At 41.6% G+C, this 20,483-nt stretch overlaps 1 protein-coding gene across 3 annotated transcripts in view; it reads right to left on the bottom strand.

The window, feature by feature from the left end:
* PDE1C (phosphodiesterase 1C) overlaps positions 1–20,483 on the bottom strand; it is a 1,150,117-nt gene that overhangs the window by 714,687 nt on the left and 414,947 nt on the right. For all 3 annotated transcript variants that reach the window (XM_060686088.2, XM_087894093.1, XM_060686092.2), the window contains exon 3: positions 3,767–3,938. In XM_060686088.2, the coding sequence (XP_060542071.1) occupies positions 3,767–3,938 (172 nt within the window). The remainder of the gene's footprint in view (positions 1–3,766; positions 3,939–20,483) is intronic.

Below are 20,483 nucleotides of genomic sequence, written 5' to 3'. Positions count from 1 at the left end.
TTGCTGTCAGACTGAGAAATCTTTTCTTCTTAGAAAAATCACAGAAAATAAAACTAAAAAGCTATTAAAATTAATGTGGATCTGAATTTTGAAGACAAGTTAAATTATATCACCATGTCACAGAGGTTTATATCCTAATGACTGTAATGAAAGTAGTCCAAAAGAATATCATATTTCAGAGTGATTAATTCTACATTAGTGCAGATTGGAAGGGAGAGAGAGAGATAATAGAAATTTTAGAAAATTAAAAGGTATCATTGTTGACTATTCTTATTCTTGAAACTTGTACACCTTAATTCAACTTAACTTTAATTTTCCTTTTCTCCAACCTGATATTCTCCAGTATCTTAATTATTATGGATGGGTTGGATAATGGCAAGTATATCCTAGCATAAAACAATAATTTGTAGTTAAAAGTATCTTTTCTCAAAATATTTAATCTTCCACTACTCCATTTCCTTTTATACTAATTTTATGAAGTTGACTAGGCTAGAAACTTTATGGACAAGTACATATCTGAATTCATATCTCCCTGGTACAAACATAATATTCTAACCATTATGCCCCACAGATAATAAACCATCAATTAAAAAGAAAAAAGCCTGCACCAGTAAAATCCTGGGAGGCTTGGAAGACAAGTATGTTTCTTTCTGGTTCCAGAAATCTATCAAATTTGGACAGAACTTGGATGTTCCTTTCTAACATAGATAACATAGAACATCCTAGAACAGTGATAGCGAACCTTTTTGGCGTTACGTACCAAAAGTCTGAGCAAAAAGAATTAAATTCATTAATTTCATTTCAGATAAATGAAAAGCTGTCATGAATCCATACTCTAATTCAGGCTTTATATCAAAAATACAACTCTGAGTATTTTCCTGACCACATAGTCCAGCACAACAATTGTAAATGCTTACTCTTTGTAATCCCCAATCAATGTGCTATAATCTGAAAAGTTATACTGACATCCAAATACTAACTGGATTATTGCATGATTTAAGAACTCTTTGAATATTAAAGAGGGATAATCCAAAATGCTTAATACTAAAGTGCCCTTAACATCCTCTTTTAGGAAGAACTTTTCACAAATCATATGTGAATGTTTTTAAAGGTACTAAAATATCAATTTAAAATACTGTAATTATTTAGTCTATCAGACAATTCTGCAGCTTTGAATATTGATACATCCAATGGATCATTTTGCAATTCCAAAACTGGGTAATGCCTACCATACCAATAATGCTAATGATTTTCTGTTCTGTTTCTTTTCTTGTCTTGTTTTCAGAAGTTCACATGTGCAAAAGAAAACTGAAGATGCAACACCTCTTTTTCAAGCTGAAGGCATATCTATTTTGCACTCAATAGAGGTTTTGCTTCCAGAAAATGAGTTGAATTCTTCCTGTCTAATAGCTGAGGTGATGCCTAACACAAGAATCTTCATCTAAACAGGTCATTGTCTGAATAAATTCCCAACATCATTTATTAGTGGCTTCATTATTTTTCTTTTTTTTTCTTCTTCTTTCTTTCTTTCTTTCTTCTTTCTTTCTTTCTTTCTTTCTTTTTCTTTCTTTCTTTTCTTTCTTTCTTTTTTTTTTTTTTTGCACCACTGTAAGTTTCACTCCACATCTTTTGCATATTTACTTAGAAATGGGTCCTTCTCTGTTCAGGTAACCTTCTTTCCTTATTTATTCATTTAAAGAACTTCAATGGCTATCTATCTCATTATAATCCTAGGTGGCTTGTAACAGCCAATAATAACCAAAACACCCCTCTCATCAAGCGTCCTGTTTGAACCTCCTCCTAGTCCATAGCTAGGGAGAACCATTTGGAAAGCTAAAAGGATAGGGACTCTTCAAATGTCAAAGAAACTACAATTTGGTCAATTGACTAAGAATATCCAAAATACAAAATGAAACTGGTTCTTCTCTCTTTAAATGGGAAGAACATCCTTTCTTCAAACTTCCAAAAGTTCTTCCTTGGAGTTTTTTCAACAGGCCTAGTTATTATTTGGATGACAAACTTCCAGATAATACCAGGTTTGTAGAAACTGGTAATTTTTTTAAAAAAATCACATTTCAGAAGAAGCAGTGGAAAAATACATGAAATGTTAGTAAGTTGCATTAAAAAATTATGTCTTTCTCAATCTCAGATGTTCTAATAGAGCTCTGGGAATTTGACTATTCTGCACAGCATCATAGCTGTTCCTAGCACTGCACTCTTCTGGACAGAGAGCTCTTATGTCATTCATTGGATCTGTTGGAGCCAATTTCCCAGTTTAGAAATTGCAGCCCTGAGTGCTTGTGTCACCACATTTCCTGCAGTGGAAACATCCATACATTGTGAGAAGCTTCTGGGTCTTCACACTGGCAGCCTCCATGTTTTCCTTTGGCCAGCTCACTATATCATCAGGGTATCTGATGACTGGTAGGCCATATGTGTTGATGGTGTGGATCATGTTCTTCCCATTATTTGGCTCTTCAGGACCTGTCTTATCATTTGATGGATCTTGGATGTTGTTTCTTCCTTGCCTGCTCATTATGATTTTCATATGGCTTTAGAATACCAAGATACTTGCAGCTGGTCTGTGTGTCTTCTATGTGGTCCAATGGTTCCACCTTATTAGTCTTAACTCTCTTGACTACCATTCAGCTGTACTTCTGCAGTCTGAATGATAGCCCAATGTTCTCACTGTAGATCCAAGTGTTGGCCACACATCTAGTTGTTCTTTCCGGTCTTCTTAAGACTGGGATGCATGTGTAGTTGATCTATCTCAAATTGAGAGAGCAGCTTCCTCTTCTTATTTTGAAGTGTTGGATAACTAGCTATTTCTCTGTATAGATGTAGATATTTTGCCCATCCTTAGTTCCTTCATATGTTTCATATATCCCCTGTCATTAGATCTGCTAATATGGTAGCATTCCACCAATTCCAGATTCTTTTATCTTGTCCAAGTATGGTTTATTCCAGGAACCTGCTTAATGTCCCACTTAATGATTCTTTTAATTTATGTCACTATCTTATTTGAGGTAGGCAGGTAAAACTTTAAGGATCTTTGCCCAAGAACCCCTACTGGTAAGGCAGTTGTTTTGTCCATCCATAGTTCTCCCATATATTCCATATACTCTCATTAGGTCCCTTCTCATTAGTCTACTGTGATAGTAACTTTTCATCATTTTCAGGTTCTCCTGTTTCATCTATGTGTGGTTTGCTCCAATTGCCTACTTGTCGCAGATTGTCCTGGTTCCCAAAATATCTGAAATGGACCTTGTTATTCTAGGCAACTTCTGATGTGGCATTAGTCTCCTAAGTTGTGTCAATTAATATGTGAGGTCACCAGATGAATGGTTAGGAAGTCTTTGCCTAAGGACTTCTGCAGTGAAGATTTGAAACCCAGCACTAACTACTATGCTATCCAGTCATTTTATTCAAATATTAGATATTTCTGAGCCAGAAATCAGCTAGTGATAAAAAAGGAAGGATCCATAGAAAACATAACAAATTTGACAGTATGCTTTTAAAATTGCTTTGAGATCAGAGTTCACAATACACCCTCATTTCTTTCTGAATATTCTTGGTCGATTGCTTATTTTTTCCTTCAACAAAGCTGTCAGATTTAATGTCTTCATAATGGTTTCAAGTAAAGTTACGTTCTTACCTATATAGCACTTTTTGAAAGATTCTAGAGAGCAACCTCTACTACTCTGGCTATCCCAGAAAGTTAGGCAATTCCATGATACGATAAGTACATATGTATTATCCACCAAACCTGAATGAAGTTTTCACTAATGCTTCAGAACTTTCCACTGGGGGCAGCTCATCTGCTAAGATTTCCTCAGGAGGTCTTGGATCATGGATGATCATTGGTTTCTGTTTCTCCTTGATGTTTCCTGTAAGCCCACCAATAATGGTATTCCACAGGCAGTTCTGAGATTTTGATCCTGGATAGGTAAAAGAGAAAACAAAAGAAATGTTAATAATACAACATGAAAGTTCATCCTTTCTGGAGCCAAAGACAACTGGTAAAATTGGATTGATTAGCAGACTTAACCTGATGAATACATTAACCTGTTTTTGGAATTCATGCACTGCAGTAAAGTGTCAGGGTTCCAACCGATGCCCTAATAAAGGCAGGAGCCTCAAACAAAGTTTCAAGAAAAATCCAGTTGTTTATTAGGAGCGCCATGTCGGCAGGGACCAAGTGACACCAACTCTGACTTCACTCAATTTGCGCCTTACCTCTGACCCTGTTTCCCCACCCCCCAAGGTTGTCATCAGTCACATTCCCCAACAAAGCAATTTCACGGGTCGTAGAAGTCACTCTCTCTGGCCGTCACTGGTTTCTGTGGAGATGGCCTTGACTTTGGCTGGCTAGGATGTGTTTTGTTTTGACTGAAGGGCAAATTTCTCAATGCAGTTGTGAGGCTTGATTCCCCATCCCCCTGCCTATGGCAACTCGGGAGCAGGTCAGTTGACATTTGGCTTCCCCCACTTCCTGAAGGCAACCTGTGCAAAGCAAAAACAGTTTGAGTACAGGTATTTCTTTTAGGGGTGTGATCACCCCCCACCAGACTTCGTTGGGTTCTTTAGCTATGAGGCGATCAGCTTGAATGTTTCTGCTCTTTACCCAGGATGCCTCTGATACAGGGTAGCCCTTCCACTTGATTAAGTATTGGAGTTGCCCCCTGTGCCGCCTAGAGTCAAGGATGCATTGCACCTCATAATGGGTTTGGCCCCTATGACCATTGGGTCTGGGGGCTCATGGGGTAGTGGTCTCAGAGTCAACCTGACCATGGGTTTCAAGAGGCTGCTGTGGAATAACAGGTGTATTTTCCCCAGCAGTCAGGGCAGTTTCAATTGTACAGTGACCGGGTTGATAATCTTCAATATGGAGAATGGCCCAATGAATTTAGGTCCCCAGCTGAATTTAGTTCCCATCTTGTTCGAGTTTGCAGCAATCCAACCAGCACACAAATAAATAATTCCGCAGGATTCATTTGTATAAGAAATTTCTTTATATACAATACCATACAGCAGAAGCCAGAACCAGAACACAGAATCAATAATCACAGAAGCTATAGAATCACAGAAGCACTCATATGTATATTGATCAGTGAGCCTAAGCCATGCCCAGGCTCCGAGCCATCTGGGTCACCAAACATTTCCCATTGGCTGACCTGTTACCATGTCTATTCCAATTCATGAACTCACACACACTGATACATCTCCATCCAAGATAATTCTGCGTGGTACTCCATGCAGGAAGTAGATGTGCTTCAGGAAGAGTTTGGCTAGCTGGTGGGTTGGGGGTAGTCCGCTGCAGGGTATGAAGTGTGCCTGCTTGGAAAATAAGTCAATTACAGTTCAGATCGCTGTGTTCCCCCCGTTTTTTGGCAACTCCACTATAAAGTCCATTGCAATTTCCTCCCATGGCCTCATTGGCTCTGCCACCTGTTGCAGCAATCTGGGGTTTTTTTCCTGGTCTCTTTTTCACAGTGGTACAGATGGTGCAGCTTTTTACATAATTGTCCATGTTTCTCTTCATGCCAGGCCACCAGAATTGTCTCCTCACTAAGTGTAAAGTCTTTAGGAATCCAAAGTGGACTGCCAATTTGACATCATGGCTTCTCTGGAGGATTAAGGTGCATAGGGACTTGGGAAATAGAATTTTGCCCCCTTCCATGCTAGGCCCTCTCTTTTTCTCAAGATGTGTTAGTTGTGACAGAACTAGTTGGTCTGCTTCCAGTTCGGTTTTGAGTTTCACAGTTAAATTGCTTGTGGGCTGGCCTTGCTGGTCATGGCATTGTTGGTGCGTGGTCCTTGAGCCATGGCTTCGGTAAGGGGAATGATGGCATCTACTCCCTCCTCCCGCCTGCATTTGTATTGGGGCATGCAGGAGAGGGCTTCAGCTAGGAAATTCCTCCCCCCGGGATATGTTTTAGCATGAAGTTGAATCAGTTGAAGTATTGAGCCCAACGGACTTGTTTGAGTGATAGTTTCCGCAGGATCCTAAGGGCCTCCACATTTTTATGGTCAGTCCAGACTTCAAACAGTTTCTCCCCCCCCCTTCTAAAAGGTGGTACCAGGTTAGTAGTGCCCTTCTTACCACAAAAGCCTCTTTTTCCCATGTGGCCCATCATCTTTCCATGTCAGTGAGTTTATGGGAGGTGTAGGCGCAAAGTTGTAGTTTTCCCTGGCCATTTCTTTGGAGTAGCACTGCTCCCACCACTGGCATCTGCTTGGATGATGAAAGGTTGTTCGAGGTCAGGGTATTTCAGGACCAGTTCTTTTGCAAAAAGTTTAGTGTTTCGAATGCCTTTTGGCAGGTTAGGTCCCACTGTAAGGGTTGTCCCGGGCAGGGCTTCATTCCTGGCTCCCTGTCTTTAGGAGGTCTGTCATGGGTTTAGCAATCTTCATGAAGAATGATGAATTGTGATGAATTGCCTGTAAAAGATTGTGAATCCAAGGAAGCTTTGTATCTGTCTGTGGGTGCAAGGCGGCTGCCACTCTAGCACAGCTTGTACTTTGGCTGGGTTCATCTCTATCCCCTCATTTGACACTCAGTAGCCCAGGTAGCCTAGCAATGAAATGTGCATTTTGACAGCTTGATGTACAAGTTTGCTGCCAGAAGCTTTTCCAATATCTGGCAGACTAGAGGTAGGTGGTCCTCCATGGTCTCAGTGAAGATGAGGATGTCATTCAGGTAGACAAGGACCCTCTTGTAGAGGTACTCATGCAGCACCTTGTTTATTAAATGTATAAATACTGCTGGGGCCCCCTGCAGCTCAAAAGGCATTACTTTGAATTGAAAGTTCCCCAAGGGGCAGTTGAACGCTGTTTTCCATTCAACTCCCTCCCTGATATGGATTTGGTAATATGTTTCTCTGAGATCTAGTTTAATAAAGACCTTTCCCCTGGCTAAGTGGGACAGCATGTCCTTCATGAGAGGGAGGGGGTATAGGTTTGCACACACACACTGTTTATCCCATGGAAATCCATGCATAATATCATAGTTCCATCTTTTTTCTCTTTAAATAGGACTGGGGCTGTAACTCATGGCTTGGCCAGCTTGATGAACCCACTTTCCAGGTTCTTGTCTATGTATTTGTGCATTTCTTGCATTTCCTGGGGTGCCATGATGTACAGTTTGAGTTTGGGAAGCTTGGCCCTGGGAATGATTTTGATGGCACAATCCATTGCATGGTAGGAGTGGGGGTAGGACATCACACTCAGTTTCACTGAACACTTCAGCAAGGTTCTGATATTCTCTAGGGATCTGTCCAGCCTCTGGAGTTTGTTCAGATGTGGCCACCAGTTGTTCTGATGGGTTTCCTGTGTGGGTGATGCCCTTACTTGCAGGTGTAGGGGTTTGGGGGGGCTTGCTATCCTCAGCCTCTGGTTGCCCCCTTGTCACCGGATGGTCGGGCCCCACTTGTCCAGCCAAGAGAGCCCTAGTATGATCGCCTCTATCATTTTGGGAGCTATTACAAATATTTATTTATTTATTTATTTATTTATTTATTTATTTATTTATTTATTTATTATTTAAATTTGTATACCGCCCTTCTCCCTGAGGACTCAGGGCTGTGAACAGCCAAGTAAAAACATAAACTACAAACATTAAAATACAATTAAAAAGATATATATAAATTTGGCCCCATGATTAAAAACAGTAACAGACAATTAAAAACATTTTAAAAAGTGTTAGGCCAGCCCAGCTTGCTGGAAAAAGAAGGTTTTAAGGGCATGGCACCGAGGTCTTGGATTCTCCTTATTTCTGGGGGCAGCTGATTCCAGAGGGTAGGTGCCCCCACAGAGAAGGCCCTTCCCCTGGGGGTCACCAGCCTACGTTGTTTGGCTGATGGCACCCCGAGGAGGCCCTCTCTGTGGGAGTGCACAGATCGATGGGAGGCCATCGGTAGCAGCAGGCGGTCTCGAAGAATACTAGGTCCTATGCCATGGAGTGCTTTAAAGGTGATAACCAACACCTTGAAGCGCACCCGGAAGACCATTGGGAGCCAGTGCAGCTCACGCAGGAGAGGTGTTGTATGGGAGCACCATACGGCTCCCGTGACTACCCGTGCAGCCGCATTCTGGACCAGTTGGAGCCTCCGGGTGCTCTTCAAGGGGAGCCCCATGTAGAGAGCATTGCAGTAGTCCAGGCGAGAGGTGACGAGGGCATGAGTAACTGTGCACAGGGAATCCCGATCAAGAAAGGCTGCAACTGGCAAATCAGGCGAACCTGACAGAAAGTCCCCATGGCTACAGCCGTCAGATGTTCCTCCAAGGACAGTGCATATCCAGGAGGACTCCCAGATTGCGTGCCCTCTCCGTGGGGGCCAAAGACTCGCCCCGATAGTCATTGATGGAGTCAACTGACTATATCGGGATGCCAGGAACCGCAGCCACTCAGTCTTGGAAGGGTTGAGCTTGAGCCTGTTCCTCCCCATCCAGATCCGCACAGCCTCCAGGCACTAGGACATCACTTCAAGGGCATCGTTGGGGTGGTCTGGGGTGGAAATGTACAGCTGCGTGTCATCAGCGTACTGATGGTACTTCACCCCAAAGCCACGGATGATCTCGCCCAGCGGCTTCACATAAATGTTGAACAGAAGGGGTGAGAGCACCGACCCCTGAGGCACTCCACATATAAGAGGCCTCAAGGTCGACCTCTGCCCCCAGCCAACATGAACTGCGACCGGTCTGAGAGAAAGGAGGAGAACCATCGTAACACGGTGCCCCCCATCCCCAACTCTTCCAACCGGTGCAGCATGATACCATGGTCGATGGTATCAAAAGCCAGAGGTCTAACAGGGCCAGAACAGAGGAGCAACCCCTGTCCCCAGCCCTCCAAAGATCATTTACCAACGTGACCAATGCCGTTTCCGTGCTGTGCCCGGGCCTGAAACCCAACTGGAATGGATCTAGATAAGACGTTTCCTCCAGGTGCTGGGGGAGCTGTTGCGCAACCACATTCTCAACAACCTTCGCCACAAAGCGAAGGTTGGAGACAGGACAATAGTTGGCTAATACTGCCGGGTCCAGGGAAGGCTTCTTGAGGAGAGGCCTCATCACCGCCTCTTTCAAGGCCATGGGGAAGTAACCCTCACTCAATGAAGCGTTAATAATTCCCTGGAGCCAGCCTCATGTAACCTCCCGGGAAGCCAGTACTAACCAGGAGGGACACGGATCCAGTAAACATGTGGCCGCACTAAGTCTCCCCAGAATCCTGTCCACATCATCAGGGTCACAGAGTCAAACACTTCCCAGATAACGTTCTCAAAACTATTCCTCACCACCCTGCCTGAATCTACCCAGTGAGAGTCCAAATCCCCCCGGATCTGAGCGATTTTGTCATACAGATATTGTCCGAAATCCTCGGCCCTGCCTTCCAAGGGGTCCTCCCGCACTCCAGAGTGGAGCAAGGAGCGAGTCACCCTGAACACCCTGATGACGCAATAAGAGCGGAAAAGTAATTAAACTTTGCCGCTTTTATCGCCACTAAGTAGGTCTTAATATGCGATCTTACCAGTGTTCGGTCAGATTCAGCAAGACTGGCCCTCCAACCGCTCTCTAGGTGCCTTTTCCAGTGTTTCATCTCCCTCAGCTCCTTGGTGAACCAAGGAGCCATGAGGGATCGACACCGGGTCAGAAGCCGCAAAGGCACGACTCGATCCCAGGCAGCCACCAGGTCCTCAGCCGAGTCATGTGCCAGATCTTCAGGAAATGGCCCAAGCTCCATCTGGAACCTATCAGGATCCATCAGTCGCCTGGGGCAGATCCACCTAATTGGGTCTGCCTTCCTGCAGCGGGGTATAGCGGTTCGAAGGTCCAGACGAAGGAGTGAGTGATCTGACCATGACAAGGGTTTCATGTCTATATCCCCTATAATAAGACCGCTCAACCACTGGCCAGAGACAAAAATCAAGTCCAGAGTGTGTCCCCCCCTGTGAGTGGGGCCATGAACTAACTGGGTCAGGTCCATGGCCGTCATGGAAGCCATGAACTCCCGAGCCATCTCCGACATTTCACCAACGGACGGCAAGTTGAAATCACCCATGACCATAAGCCTGGGTGTATCAACTGCCACCGTGGCTATCACGTCGAGTAGCTCGGGCAGGGCCGTTGCTATGCGGCAGGGAGCCAGGTATGTAAGCAGCAAGCCCGTCTGAACCCCATGACCCCATCTCACAAAGAGGGACTCACATCCGGCAATCTGTGACACAGTGGTCTCCCTCAGACCAAGACCTTCTTTAATAATAACCGCCACCACCACCCGCCCCTCCCCTGGGCCCTCGGCTGATGGAATGCTCTGAAGCCTGGTGGGCACATCTCAACCAGAGGGACCCCTCCCTCCGGGCCCAACCAGGTCTCCGTAATACCCACCAGGTCTGCTCCACCCTCTTGAATAAGATCGTAAATGAGGGGGGGCTTATTTACCATGGACCTGGCATTGCACAGCATCAGCCGGAGGCCCAGGTCCTGAGTAACTGTGCCATCTAGTATCCGAGAGGAGCCTTGGGGACCGGGGCGCGCAATTGCTCTCAAGTAGCGAGTACCCCCGACACATGATATGGTCCCTTGCTCCCACCATATCTGCCCCTCCCATCCACTGTGCTGATGGTACATCCCTCATTAAGATAGCCCGCCTTCCCCTTCCCAATCCCTCATCCTGCACCCTCCAAACCGTTACCCCATGCCAGGCTCGGCCCCGACCTTGGTGGATTACCCCCCCCATCCCCCTTGGTCGCCCTCCCAGTTCCCCTTAAAAAATTATTAAAAGCCCTAATTAAAAAAAACCTCAATCCCCACTTTAAAACATGCCACCTCTCGGGGCTCCAAAGCCCGTCCTTAAATAGAATTGATTCCCAGTGGTCTGCTAGCTCTAGCCTCACTGGTTCAGTCAGGTGGGTGGTGTGGGCTCCCCCCAATAGGGACCAATCGAACTGCTCAAACCTAATTAGGTTGGCCAATCTCTTCGCTCTGATCCCCAGTTTCAGGACCCTGGGTCCTCACTGTCAAAGGGTTCTGGTGATTGGTCATCATGAGCTGGAGATCCCTCCCCCACTTGGCTGGGTAGTGAGGGACCTATACAGCCTGGAGGGGTTTTCAGCAGGGCCGGATTTAGATGAAAAGAGGCCCTAGGCTATTCCACTTATGAGGCCCTTTCACCAGTGGTGGGATTCAATTTTTTTAACAACAGGTTCTGTGGGCGTGGCTTAGTTGGGGGTGTGGCTTGGCAATCATGTGACTGGGTGGGCGTGGCTAGCTGGTCACATGACTGTGTAGGCATGGGTAGCTCATCATGTGACCGGGTGGGTGTGGCTATGTGCATAGGGACTACTCAGAGGGCTGAAAAAAGTCATTTCTGACTGGGCTTCGCACTTTTGACCGGTCCTCACACTTATGACCATCCTCACATTTATGCCCGTGCAGCTTTCTTAACAACCATGTCACTCATTTCACAACTGCTTCTCTTCACCATGGTGACAAGATAGGGCAAAAACGTAAAATGTGAGGACAGTCGTAAGTTCGAAGACTGGTCAAAAGTGCGAGGACCAGTCAGAAATAACTTTTTCAGCCCTCTGAGTAGTCCATATGCATAAAAGGATACAGCAATAGAGAGGGATGAAGGAAGGGAAGGGAAATTAGAGTAGGAGTGAGGGTAAGAGAGGGAGGAAGAGAGGAGGAGAAGGAGAAAGGAAGAGGAAGTAGGGAGGAGAAGAAGAGGGGGAGGAAGAGAAAGTAAGAAGGAAAGAAAAGAGAGAGGTGGTAGGTTTGAGGAGAAAGATTGCTGTACAATAAAAAAGATGAAAGGGAAGAAAGTCAACCCCAAACAAATATAAAGATATTAAGATAAAGAATGAATTGTTAAACTTTAAAGAATAAAAGAGAACAAATATGAATAAATAACAATAATTAGAAACACACATACAAACATACAATGTATTTTCTTTGAACAGAGTATTTGGCCGGTTCACAAATTTAAACAGTGTTTAGTCATTTCAATTAAATTTACAATTTCTATATTTCCTTTTTGCCATATTTATTCCTCATCTATTTTTGTAAAAAACCAATATTACCCTTCATCCTCATCTCTAATCTTAATCAAATTCAATTTTTCCCTTCTATTCTATATTATACCCCTTCCCATTGTCATCTATTTTTATATCCATCCTCACATTGGTTAATTATGTAATCTTAGTTGTTTAATATAAATTCAACATTTTAATATAAATCAATTAGTTATATAACTACCTTTTTTGTATATTAATCAATATGAACATGAATATTCCAATTATTTCCATGCAATCCAATTTCTTACAAATCAATTAATTATATTTACCAATAATAATAAACCAAATAATTTCCCCCATATATTCCTCCAAACCACAACTTAACCATTTCTGCTTTCAACACAATATACAATTAATAGTATCTCAATTATTACAATTCCTTAGTTAAATAGAGCTTTTTTTCTTTTGTGTTTTAAAATCCTGAACTCTCCTCTTTTTCCCTAAATTTCCCATTGTTTCCACGTACCTTTTTTGGTGAGGAAAAAGAAAAGAATTCTGCCTGCCTAATTTTCCAACCTTGCAGCAACAGCAAAGCAGTTTCAGTTTCGTTTCTTTGCAAGGAAGCAGAAGAGCCCTGAGCAAAACAGCCGAGACAAATCAGCTGAGAGCCGGGAGGCCAATTAGCCTATGCTGAAGCTCCGTGGGCCAATAAAATTTCAAAAAAAAAACACCGAACCCTTTGTTAAATTGCTGGCTCCCCCCCCCCTGCCCCCAGAATCCCACCACTGTGTAGGCCCCTCTTGATCTTGAGGCCCTAGGCTGAAGCCTAGTTAGCCTATAGGAAAATCCGGCCCTGGTTTTCAGGACTTGTTTGAGGCACACCTGGGGTGTTCCAGTCATGCCCTGGCTCTGGCTTGGGTTTCAGAACTGGAGTTGTGCAAGCTGATGCAAAGTGACCTATCCCTCCGCATCTGTAGCATTTCAAATGGCCTCGGGGAAGGGTTGGTCTTGGAGCCGGCTCGGTTACTGCAGCCTCCCATCAGCCGGGTGGTCTCTGATCTGGTTGCCCTGTCTCTCTGGGACTCTGTTGCCTCTGCATGTCATTGGTGCGCACCTTTATGGCTACTCAGAACCATTCAGAATCAGTTTGGAAAGTCCAAATATGCAGTTACTTGACTGATTTGTTTGTCCAGACTTTCTCTGAAGAAATGGATTAGTAGTTCCTCTTGCCAGGGTGGTAGCTTTCCCATGACTCTTCTGAACTCATGGAAGTATTCTTTAATGGGTTGCCCTTTCTGCTTTAAATTCCAAAATTCATCCTCCGCATATTGATCTTTCTTCACGTCCTCAAATCTGGCTTCTAGTTCTTGCAGGAATTCATTGACATCCTGCAGCTGAGGGGGGGCTCTTCTCCTATGGACGGCTGCTGCCATTCATTTGCTTCCCCCTCTAATCCCATGCGATGGCATTCACCATGGCTCTGTATGATGGGTAGAGGTGTCCATAACAATCTAAATGGACACTGGTAGAGTCAAGAGATAGTGTCAGTTGATCTGGGTGGCTCCCTGAATTGAGGTGGCTCATTCTACACTGCCCCTCCCTTGTCTTGTTGGGTCCCATCTGCCTGGGCCTGGTGCATTTGGCAGTTTGCATCAATTCTAGCTCATGGAGGGGGGGTGCCCAACCTGGGTGGCTTGTCTGTGGCACAGGGGGCCACTGGTGGCAGCCTCGGGCTCAGTTTCCTTCTGGCAGATGGAGAAGGGGGGCTGCGTTCTTGTCTGACTCTCCATTTTTGGGTGGTTGGGGGTGCATGGGAATCCCGGGGTTGCTCTGAGGTTAGGCTCAGTTTAAACCACAAGTAACCATTAACCCAGCAAATAATTCAAACCCACCAAATTATATATCCTTACTTATCAAAGACATCATTGAATGTGAACAAAAACGTCCAAACACTATTTTATTTGGACTGGATGACAACAACGAATCTGATGATATCACAAAGGTTTGCAACATTATAAGAAACTGCCATAAACCAAACATCTCCCCTGATGACAACATTGAAATGTCAAGAGATGGCCCTGAGTTCACAACGATGGCTCAGTAGCGCCACGATTTTGCAGAGTTATTTGCAAAAATGAGTCCATCAAATGCATATTCATACATACGATAAATTCAATCGCCAAAACCAACATCAGCCATAACAAACTTCACTCATGTCCTGACTTATCCATAATGCAAAGAATCCGCTCCCGTGAACTCCACTCAGAACTTAAAAGACGTCAAGAACAAGGACATACTGACTTATACATCGACTACTGTGCTGACTATATCAAAAGAAAGTCCCACAACCCACATCCTAACACCCAATTCTCCTCCATCCAAACCCCCATCATCCAAAATTAGGCACGCGTGCCCCAAACTTCATCTAAAACAACTACTACCGACCTTAAATGCAAGCCAACTTAATGCAAGAAGCTTTGTAAATAAAATACCTGAATTCCTCCTCTTACTAAATATGGCTATATTCGACATTATATTTGTCTGTGAAACTTGGTTGAATACATCCCTCCCTGACTCCATTACTACAGTAAGAGACTAGACTATCATGTTTACCAGTCAGATCATGAAATCCATAGAGGAGGTGGTGTTGCTATCTTCTACAAAAAGTCCCTACATCTAAAAAATATTCAATATTTTTTAATATTTTGCGTAATATTTTAAATATTACGCACGAACTTGCTCTTCCTGAGACCATCGTCTGTGACCTGTCCTTAAATACCACATTTCGATTCTTACTTTGTTACAGAGCCCCAGATTATGACATCGAACATGAGAATAAGTTAATTTCACTACTAACCTGGGCAGCCTCCTGCCCACACCCAATAATCTTTCTTGGTGACCTTAACTTACCACTTATTAATTGGACCCTAAATGAATGTACAACTGAACCTATACATGCAACCCTGTACAATACTGTAACTAAACTGGGACTTGATCAACTAGTAACTAACAACACTAGATTCAACAACTGCCTTGATCTCATCTTCTGCAACAGTTTAAATTCAATTTATAGACTACAAATAAAAGAACCATTCTCCAACAGCGACCACAGCATGATTGACTTTTGTCTCAACTTACGCCCTTTCAAAAATCATCATAATGATGGGATTCCCAGTTATAACTTTTAAAAGGCCAACTATGATCTCATAGACAATGAACTCTCATATTTTGATTGGCAAATTCTATTCTCTGGCTGTAATACTGCTGACGACCACTACAACATTTTCTTGCACAAAGTCAAAAGAACCATTAAACTTTACATACCACTAATATCCCACAAAACCAGAAAAAATAAACTACCAATAACAATAAGGAAATTACAATCCAGAAAAAAATATCTTTGGGGAAAAAACAAAACTAACTACGTAGCTAACTTCAAAAACCACTACAAAATCTTATGCCAACAAATAAAGATTGAACACACCAATTATCACATCAAGCAAGAAAAAAACCTATGCGCAAAATCCACTCATGCCTTCTATAATTTTGTAAACAACAACCTTAAACACCTGAGATCCATCCCATCCCTAAAAGGACTAAACAATGAAGACTGTATTGATGAAACCATTAAAGCCAACCTCTTTAACACGTTCTTTGGCTCAGTCTTTGTAAACAGCAACAACACATAGCCAATAGTTCCCAGTCGTACTACAGAAATTACAATGATTATGGTGATCTTATAAATATTGATTTTACAGAAGACAATGTTGAAAAGGCACTACACAATCTAAAACCATCTCTATCTATTGGACCTGATGGACTATGTGCATACTTCTTAAAAAAACCTTTCACTGCAATTGCAGATCCTCTAAGCATAATTTTTGAAAAATCTTTCAGTACCAGCACCTTGCCCTACCAATGGTCACAATCCAAGGTCATCCCTCTCTTCAAAAAGGGAGACCCTAACCTAGTTGAAAATTACAGACCAATCTCTTTATGCCGCGTCACCTGCAAAGTCATGGAACCAATCATTAACCAATCTATTACCCTCCATCTAGAGACAAGCAACGATTCACGAAGAAAACGATAAAAGAAGAGATATACAGAAAAATGAGAGAGGACACAATCTTTTACAAAGGAAAAGAAATAATAACACTGAAACAAATCTCAAGACGTGTCAGAGACCAGAGGAAAAATTACAATTTCCTCACAACACAACTAAATAAATACAAGGTGATGTTCCGCTGGCTATTACCAGAGGGTATCTTAATTTCGTGGCAGGACAAGAAACTTAAAATAGATAGTCTGGAAGCAGCTCAAAAATTTTTTGATCAACATTTTGTCCCCGAAAAAGAGCAAGAATCTAGAACCGAAGCAGAAAATAAGAGCTAAGAGGAGCAATCAATAGAGGAAGTGAAAGATGAACAGGAAGAGAAGAGAAGATCGGAAAGAGAAAGAGAAGAGAGGGAAGGAGCAAGGGGGAAAACACAAAGAATAACAAGAACACCAGGAAAGTAAAGACAACAAGTAGATAGAAAGAAAAATGGAACAGGAAATAAAGATGATTTCAATCAACATTAACGCCCCTGCTAAAAGAACCCGGACACTTACCAAACTACAAAAATTAGGAATGGATATCATAAATCTACAGGAGGTCCACATTAAAAAATAACACCAACAGATACTAGAAAATAGAAGACTAGGGAACCTTTACACCTCACTGGCTGACCAGAAAAAAAGAAGCATTGCAGTCTACATTAGGACACATCTAAAAACAAAACAGTTATACACAGATGGAGAGAGAAGAGTTTTAATGGTGGAGATACAAACGGAATCCAAGACAATACTGCTAATCTCAATCTGTGCACCAAATGAGAATCAACCTACTTTCTTCCAGTACATATATGACAGAGTAAAAGAGCTAGACTATGAGAACATTTGCATTATAGGTGACTTCAATGCAATTTCAGACATAGAAAAAGACTATTGTAGTACCACGAAAAATAAAACCAAAAAAAACCCTTGACGGACACTTTCAAGGATATGGCGCAGGAATTCTGCCTCCAAGATGCGTGGAGGGAAATAAATAAGCATAAAAAACAGTATACTTTCTACTCCAACCCACACTCATCTTGGTCCAGGATAGACATGGCCTGGATGTCAACAGATCTCAGGAAAGACTTAGAAGAAATAGAAATAATGATGAACACATGGGCAGACCACAATCCGATAAAAGTAATCTGGAAAGGATATCGGAAGAAAAAGAGATGGATGATGAACACCAAAATTCTAAAAAGTAAAGAATACATACAAAGGATGGAAAAAGAAATGGGAATATTTTTTGAGATTAACATCAAACTTCCCTCCAAAATTTATGGGACACGGCGAAAGCCTACATAAGAGGCTTAACGATATTGTATTTGGCAAAAGAAAACAAAGCAAAACAACAGGAAAAAGATAACTTATTGAAGGAACTCAAAAAGTATGAATTCGAGTTACAGAATGAGCCTCTAAATAAGAGGATTAAAGAAAAAATAAATTTGGCCAAACACAAAATAAATTTGATTACACAAACAGAAATTGCGAGGAAAATCAAATCTGTAAAGCAAAACCATTTTGAACATGCAAATAAGACAGGGCGATGGCTGGCATACAAATTGAAGCAAGAAAAAGAGAGAAGGACAATCCATGAACTACAGGATGATGTAGGAGAAATACACTATAGGAACAAAGACAAAAAAGAAATAGCAAGAATTTTTTTTCAGAAACTATACGAACAGGAAGAATCTCCAGAAGAGGATGTCAAACAATACCTTAATGAAGTCGATATCCAAGAACTAGAAGAACCACATAGGGATCTACTGGACAGGCAGATTACGATGACAGAATTAATAGAGGCGAGGAAGAAATTGAAAGCAAACAAAACCCCAGGACCAGATGGCATACCCACAAGTCTTGCCAGCAGCCAATAGATGAAATTTTACTTGGAGTATTCAATGACGCACTTCTGGAAGCCACGATTCCTGATTCTTGGACAGAGGCTATCATAACATTGATACCGAAGGAAGAGACAGACCATACCCATATCAAAAACTATAGACCGATATCACTCTTAAATGTGGACTACAAACTATTCACATCAATAATTATAGAAAGAATCAAGAAAATAATCAACAAATACATCCATCCGGACCAGAACGGTTTTATCCCAAAGAGACAGATAAAGAACAACCTGAGACAAATAATGGACATATTGGAATACTATGAAACAAATTCAGACAAACAAATGGCCTTAATTTTTTTAGGTGTGCAGAAGGCCTTCGATAACCTAAATTGGAGATTCCTCACATTAGAATTAGAAGCTATGAAATTCAGCAATAAATTTACCAATATGATAAAGAAAATCTATTCTTCTCAAACAGCAAAAATAACAATTAACGGCGACCTGACAGAACAATTCCAAATAACAAAAGGTGTAAGATAAGGGTGTCCCCTATCTCCCCTCCTATTCATATTAACATTGGAAATTATTTTAAGGGAAATTCGAAGTGATAAGGAAATACAAGGTCTAAAGATCAAGACGAAGGAATACAAGCTCCAAGCCTTCGCAGATGATATTGTACTTATCGCAGAACAACCAATAATAACAGGCATCAAAATATTAGACAAAATAGAGAAATACAGGAGAGTAGTGGGACTTAAAATTAATAAACAAAAGACAAAGATATTAACGAAGAACCTTACTAACCAGCAAGAAAAAGAATTAGAGGATAAACTAGGTATACTAACTACAAAGAAGATAAAATATCTAGGAATATGGCTCACCAACAAATGTACATCAATTAGAGAAGACAATTATGACAAACTCATAGGACAAATCAAAAAGGACCTAGAAACTCAAAGCAATGCCTGATAACCCTGCGTTACCCCCCAGGGAGAGAAAGAGGCAACACACAATGGGGCAGGAGGCAGGGGAAAGTGCATCATCATCTGTCAGCATGACTAAGGCAGAAAATAAGATAATTACAGGGGGAAGGCAAGGGTGTCGGCCTGTTACACGCGCAATGACCAAATTGATCAGCATTACATAAAAGCAAGCAGCTCTTCAATGGTGATTTTATACTCTGACGAAGTCGGTAGGGGCCGACGAAAGCTTAGCACAAGTTTTAAAATAAATTTTTTTTAAACTTTTAAATGTTCCGGAGATCATGATGTTTATCGCTTCTTCTACATATATATATATGTATATATATATAGACTACCAGCACCAGATTTGAAATAGTAACGGCAGTTACTGCAAAAGACTCCTCACATAAGCCTGATGATGGCAGATGAGATTCTGTCGAAACGTCGCTTCTACCCTTTTAGGGATATATCCACAATTACACGGGAAGAAACCCGAAATATTAACTATACACACACACACACACACACACACACACACACACACACACACATACACATATACACACACACACACATACAGACGTGTGTGTGTGTAAAAAAAGAAGCTACCATTACAGAGATCTCTGCCTTTATATTCCATTAATCATATAACTACCATTAAAGGCAGAGATCTCTGTAATGGTAGTTTAATACTCTGATGATGTCAGCAGATGGCTGACGAAAGCTTAGTAAAATAAAATTTAAATTCTTTTAAAATTTTAAAATCTTAAGTTCCGGAGTTCGCAGTATATATATATATATATATAAAATTATTTACTGAATTATAAAATGGAGGAAGAGATAGTTAAAGAAACAATGATTGCCTGGGCAAAGAATTTTGGATAGTTAAAAATTTGGGAGCAAAAATACAAACTGATGATGGCCGCAGCATATAAAGAAAACCTTTACAAAATATTTTACAGGTGGCACTTGCTGCAGCAAGATTTGCCAAAATGTATAAGAACTCCTCCGCAAATTGTTGGAAATGCAACCAGAGACTATAGGAACATACTACCACAGGTGGTGGACATGTAAGAATGCAAGGAGTTACTGGGAGAAAATCCATAAATGGCTAGAAATGATAATTGAGCAACATATTGAGTTCAAACCAGAAACATGCCTCTTAGGTGTATTGTCGGAAAGTTATGATAAAGCAACTCTTTACTTAGTGTTACATATATTGATGTAGCTAGAATTATATATGCTAAATATTGGAAAAATGTGAACACCCCACTTGATGATGACATAATTAGGAAAATTTGGGATTGTGCTGAAATGGACAGATTATCTTTAAAAATTAAAGATAAAGAAGACTCAAAATATTACAGGACATGGAATAAATTTTATGAATGGATAGAGAGAAGAGGTAGAAATGAGAGGGAAGTTTATGAATGTCAGTACAACAAAGATGTATAAAATTATGAATATAATATGGAAAAATTTGTAAATAAATAAGTAAATAAATAAATAAATAAGTAAAAAAATTTGTAAGTATAATGTATAGTTTATTGAATAGCCCGAAGG

The sequence above is a fragment of the Pantherophis guttatus genome, chromosome 4 (genome assembly GCF_059756535.1).
Source record: "Pantherophis guttatus breed Tessera chromosome 4, ASM5975653v1, whole genome shotgun sequence".
In the NCBI taxonomy this organism is placed as follows: Eukaryota; Metazoa; Chordata; class Lepidosauria; order Squamata; family Colubridae; genus Pantherophis; species Pantherophis guttatus.
The sequence above is the reverse complement of the archived record's forward strand: the minus strand, read 5'-3'. Positions and strand labels throughout refer to the sequence as shown.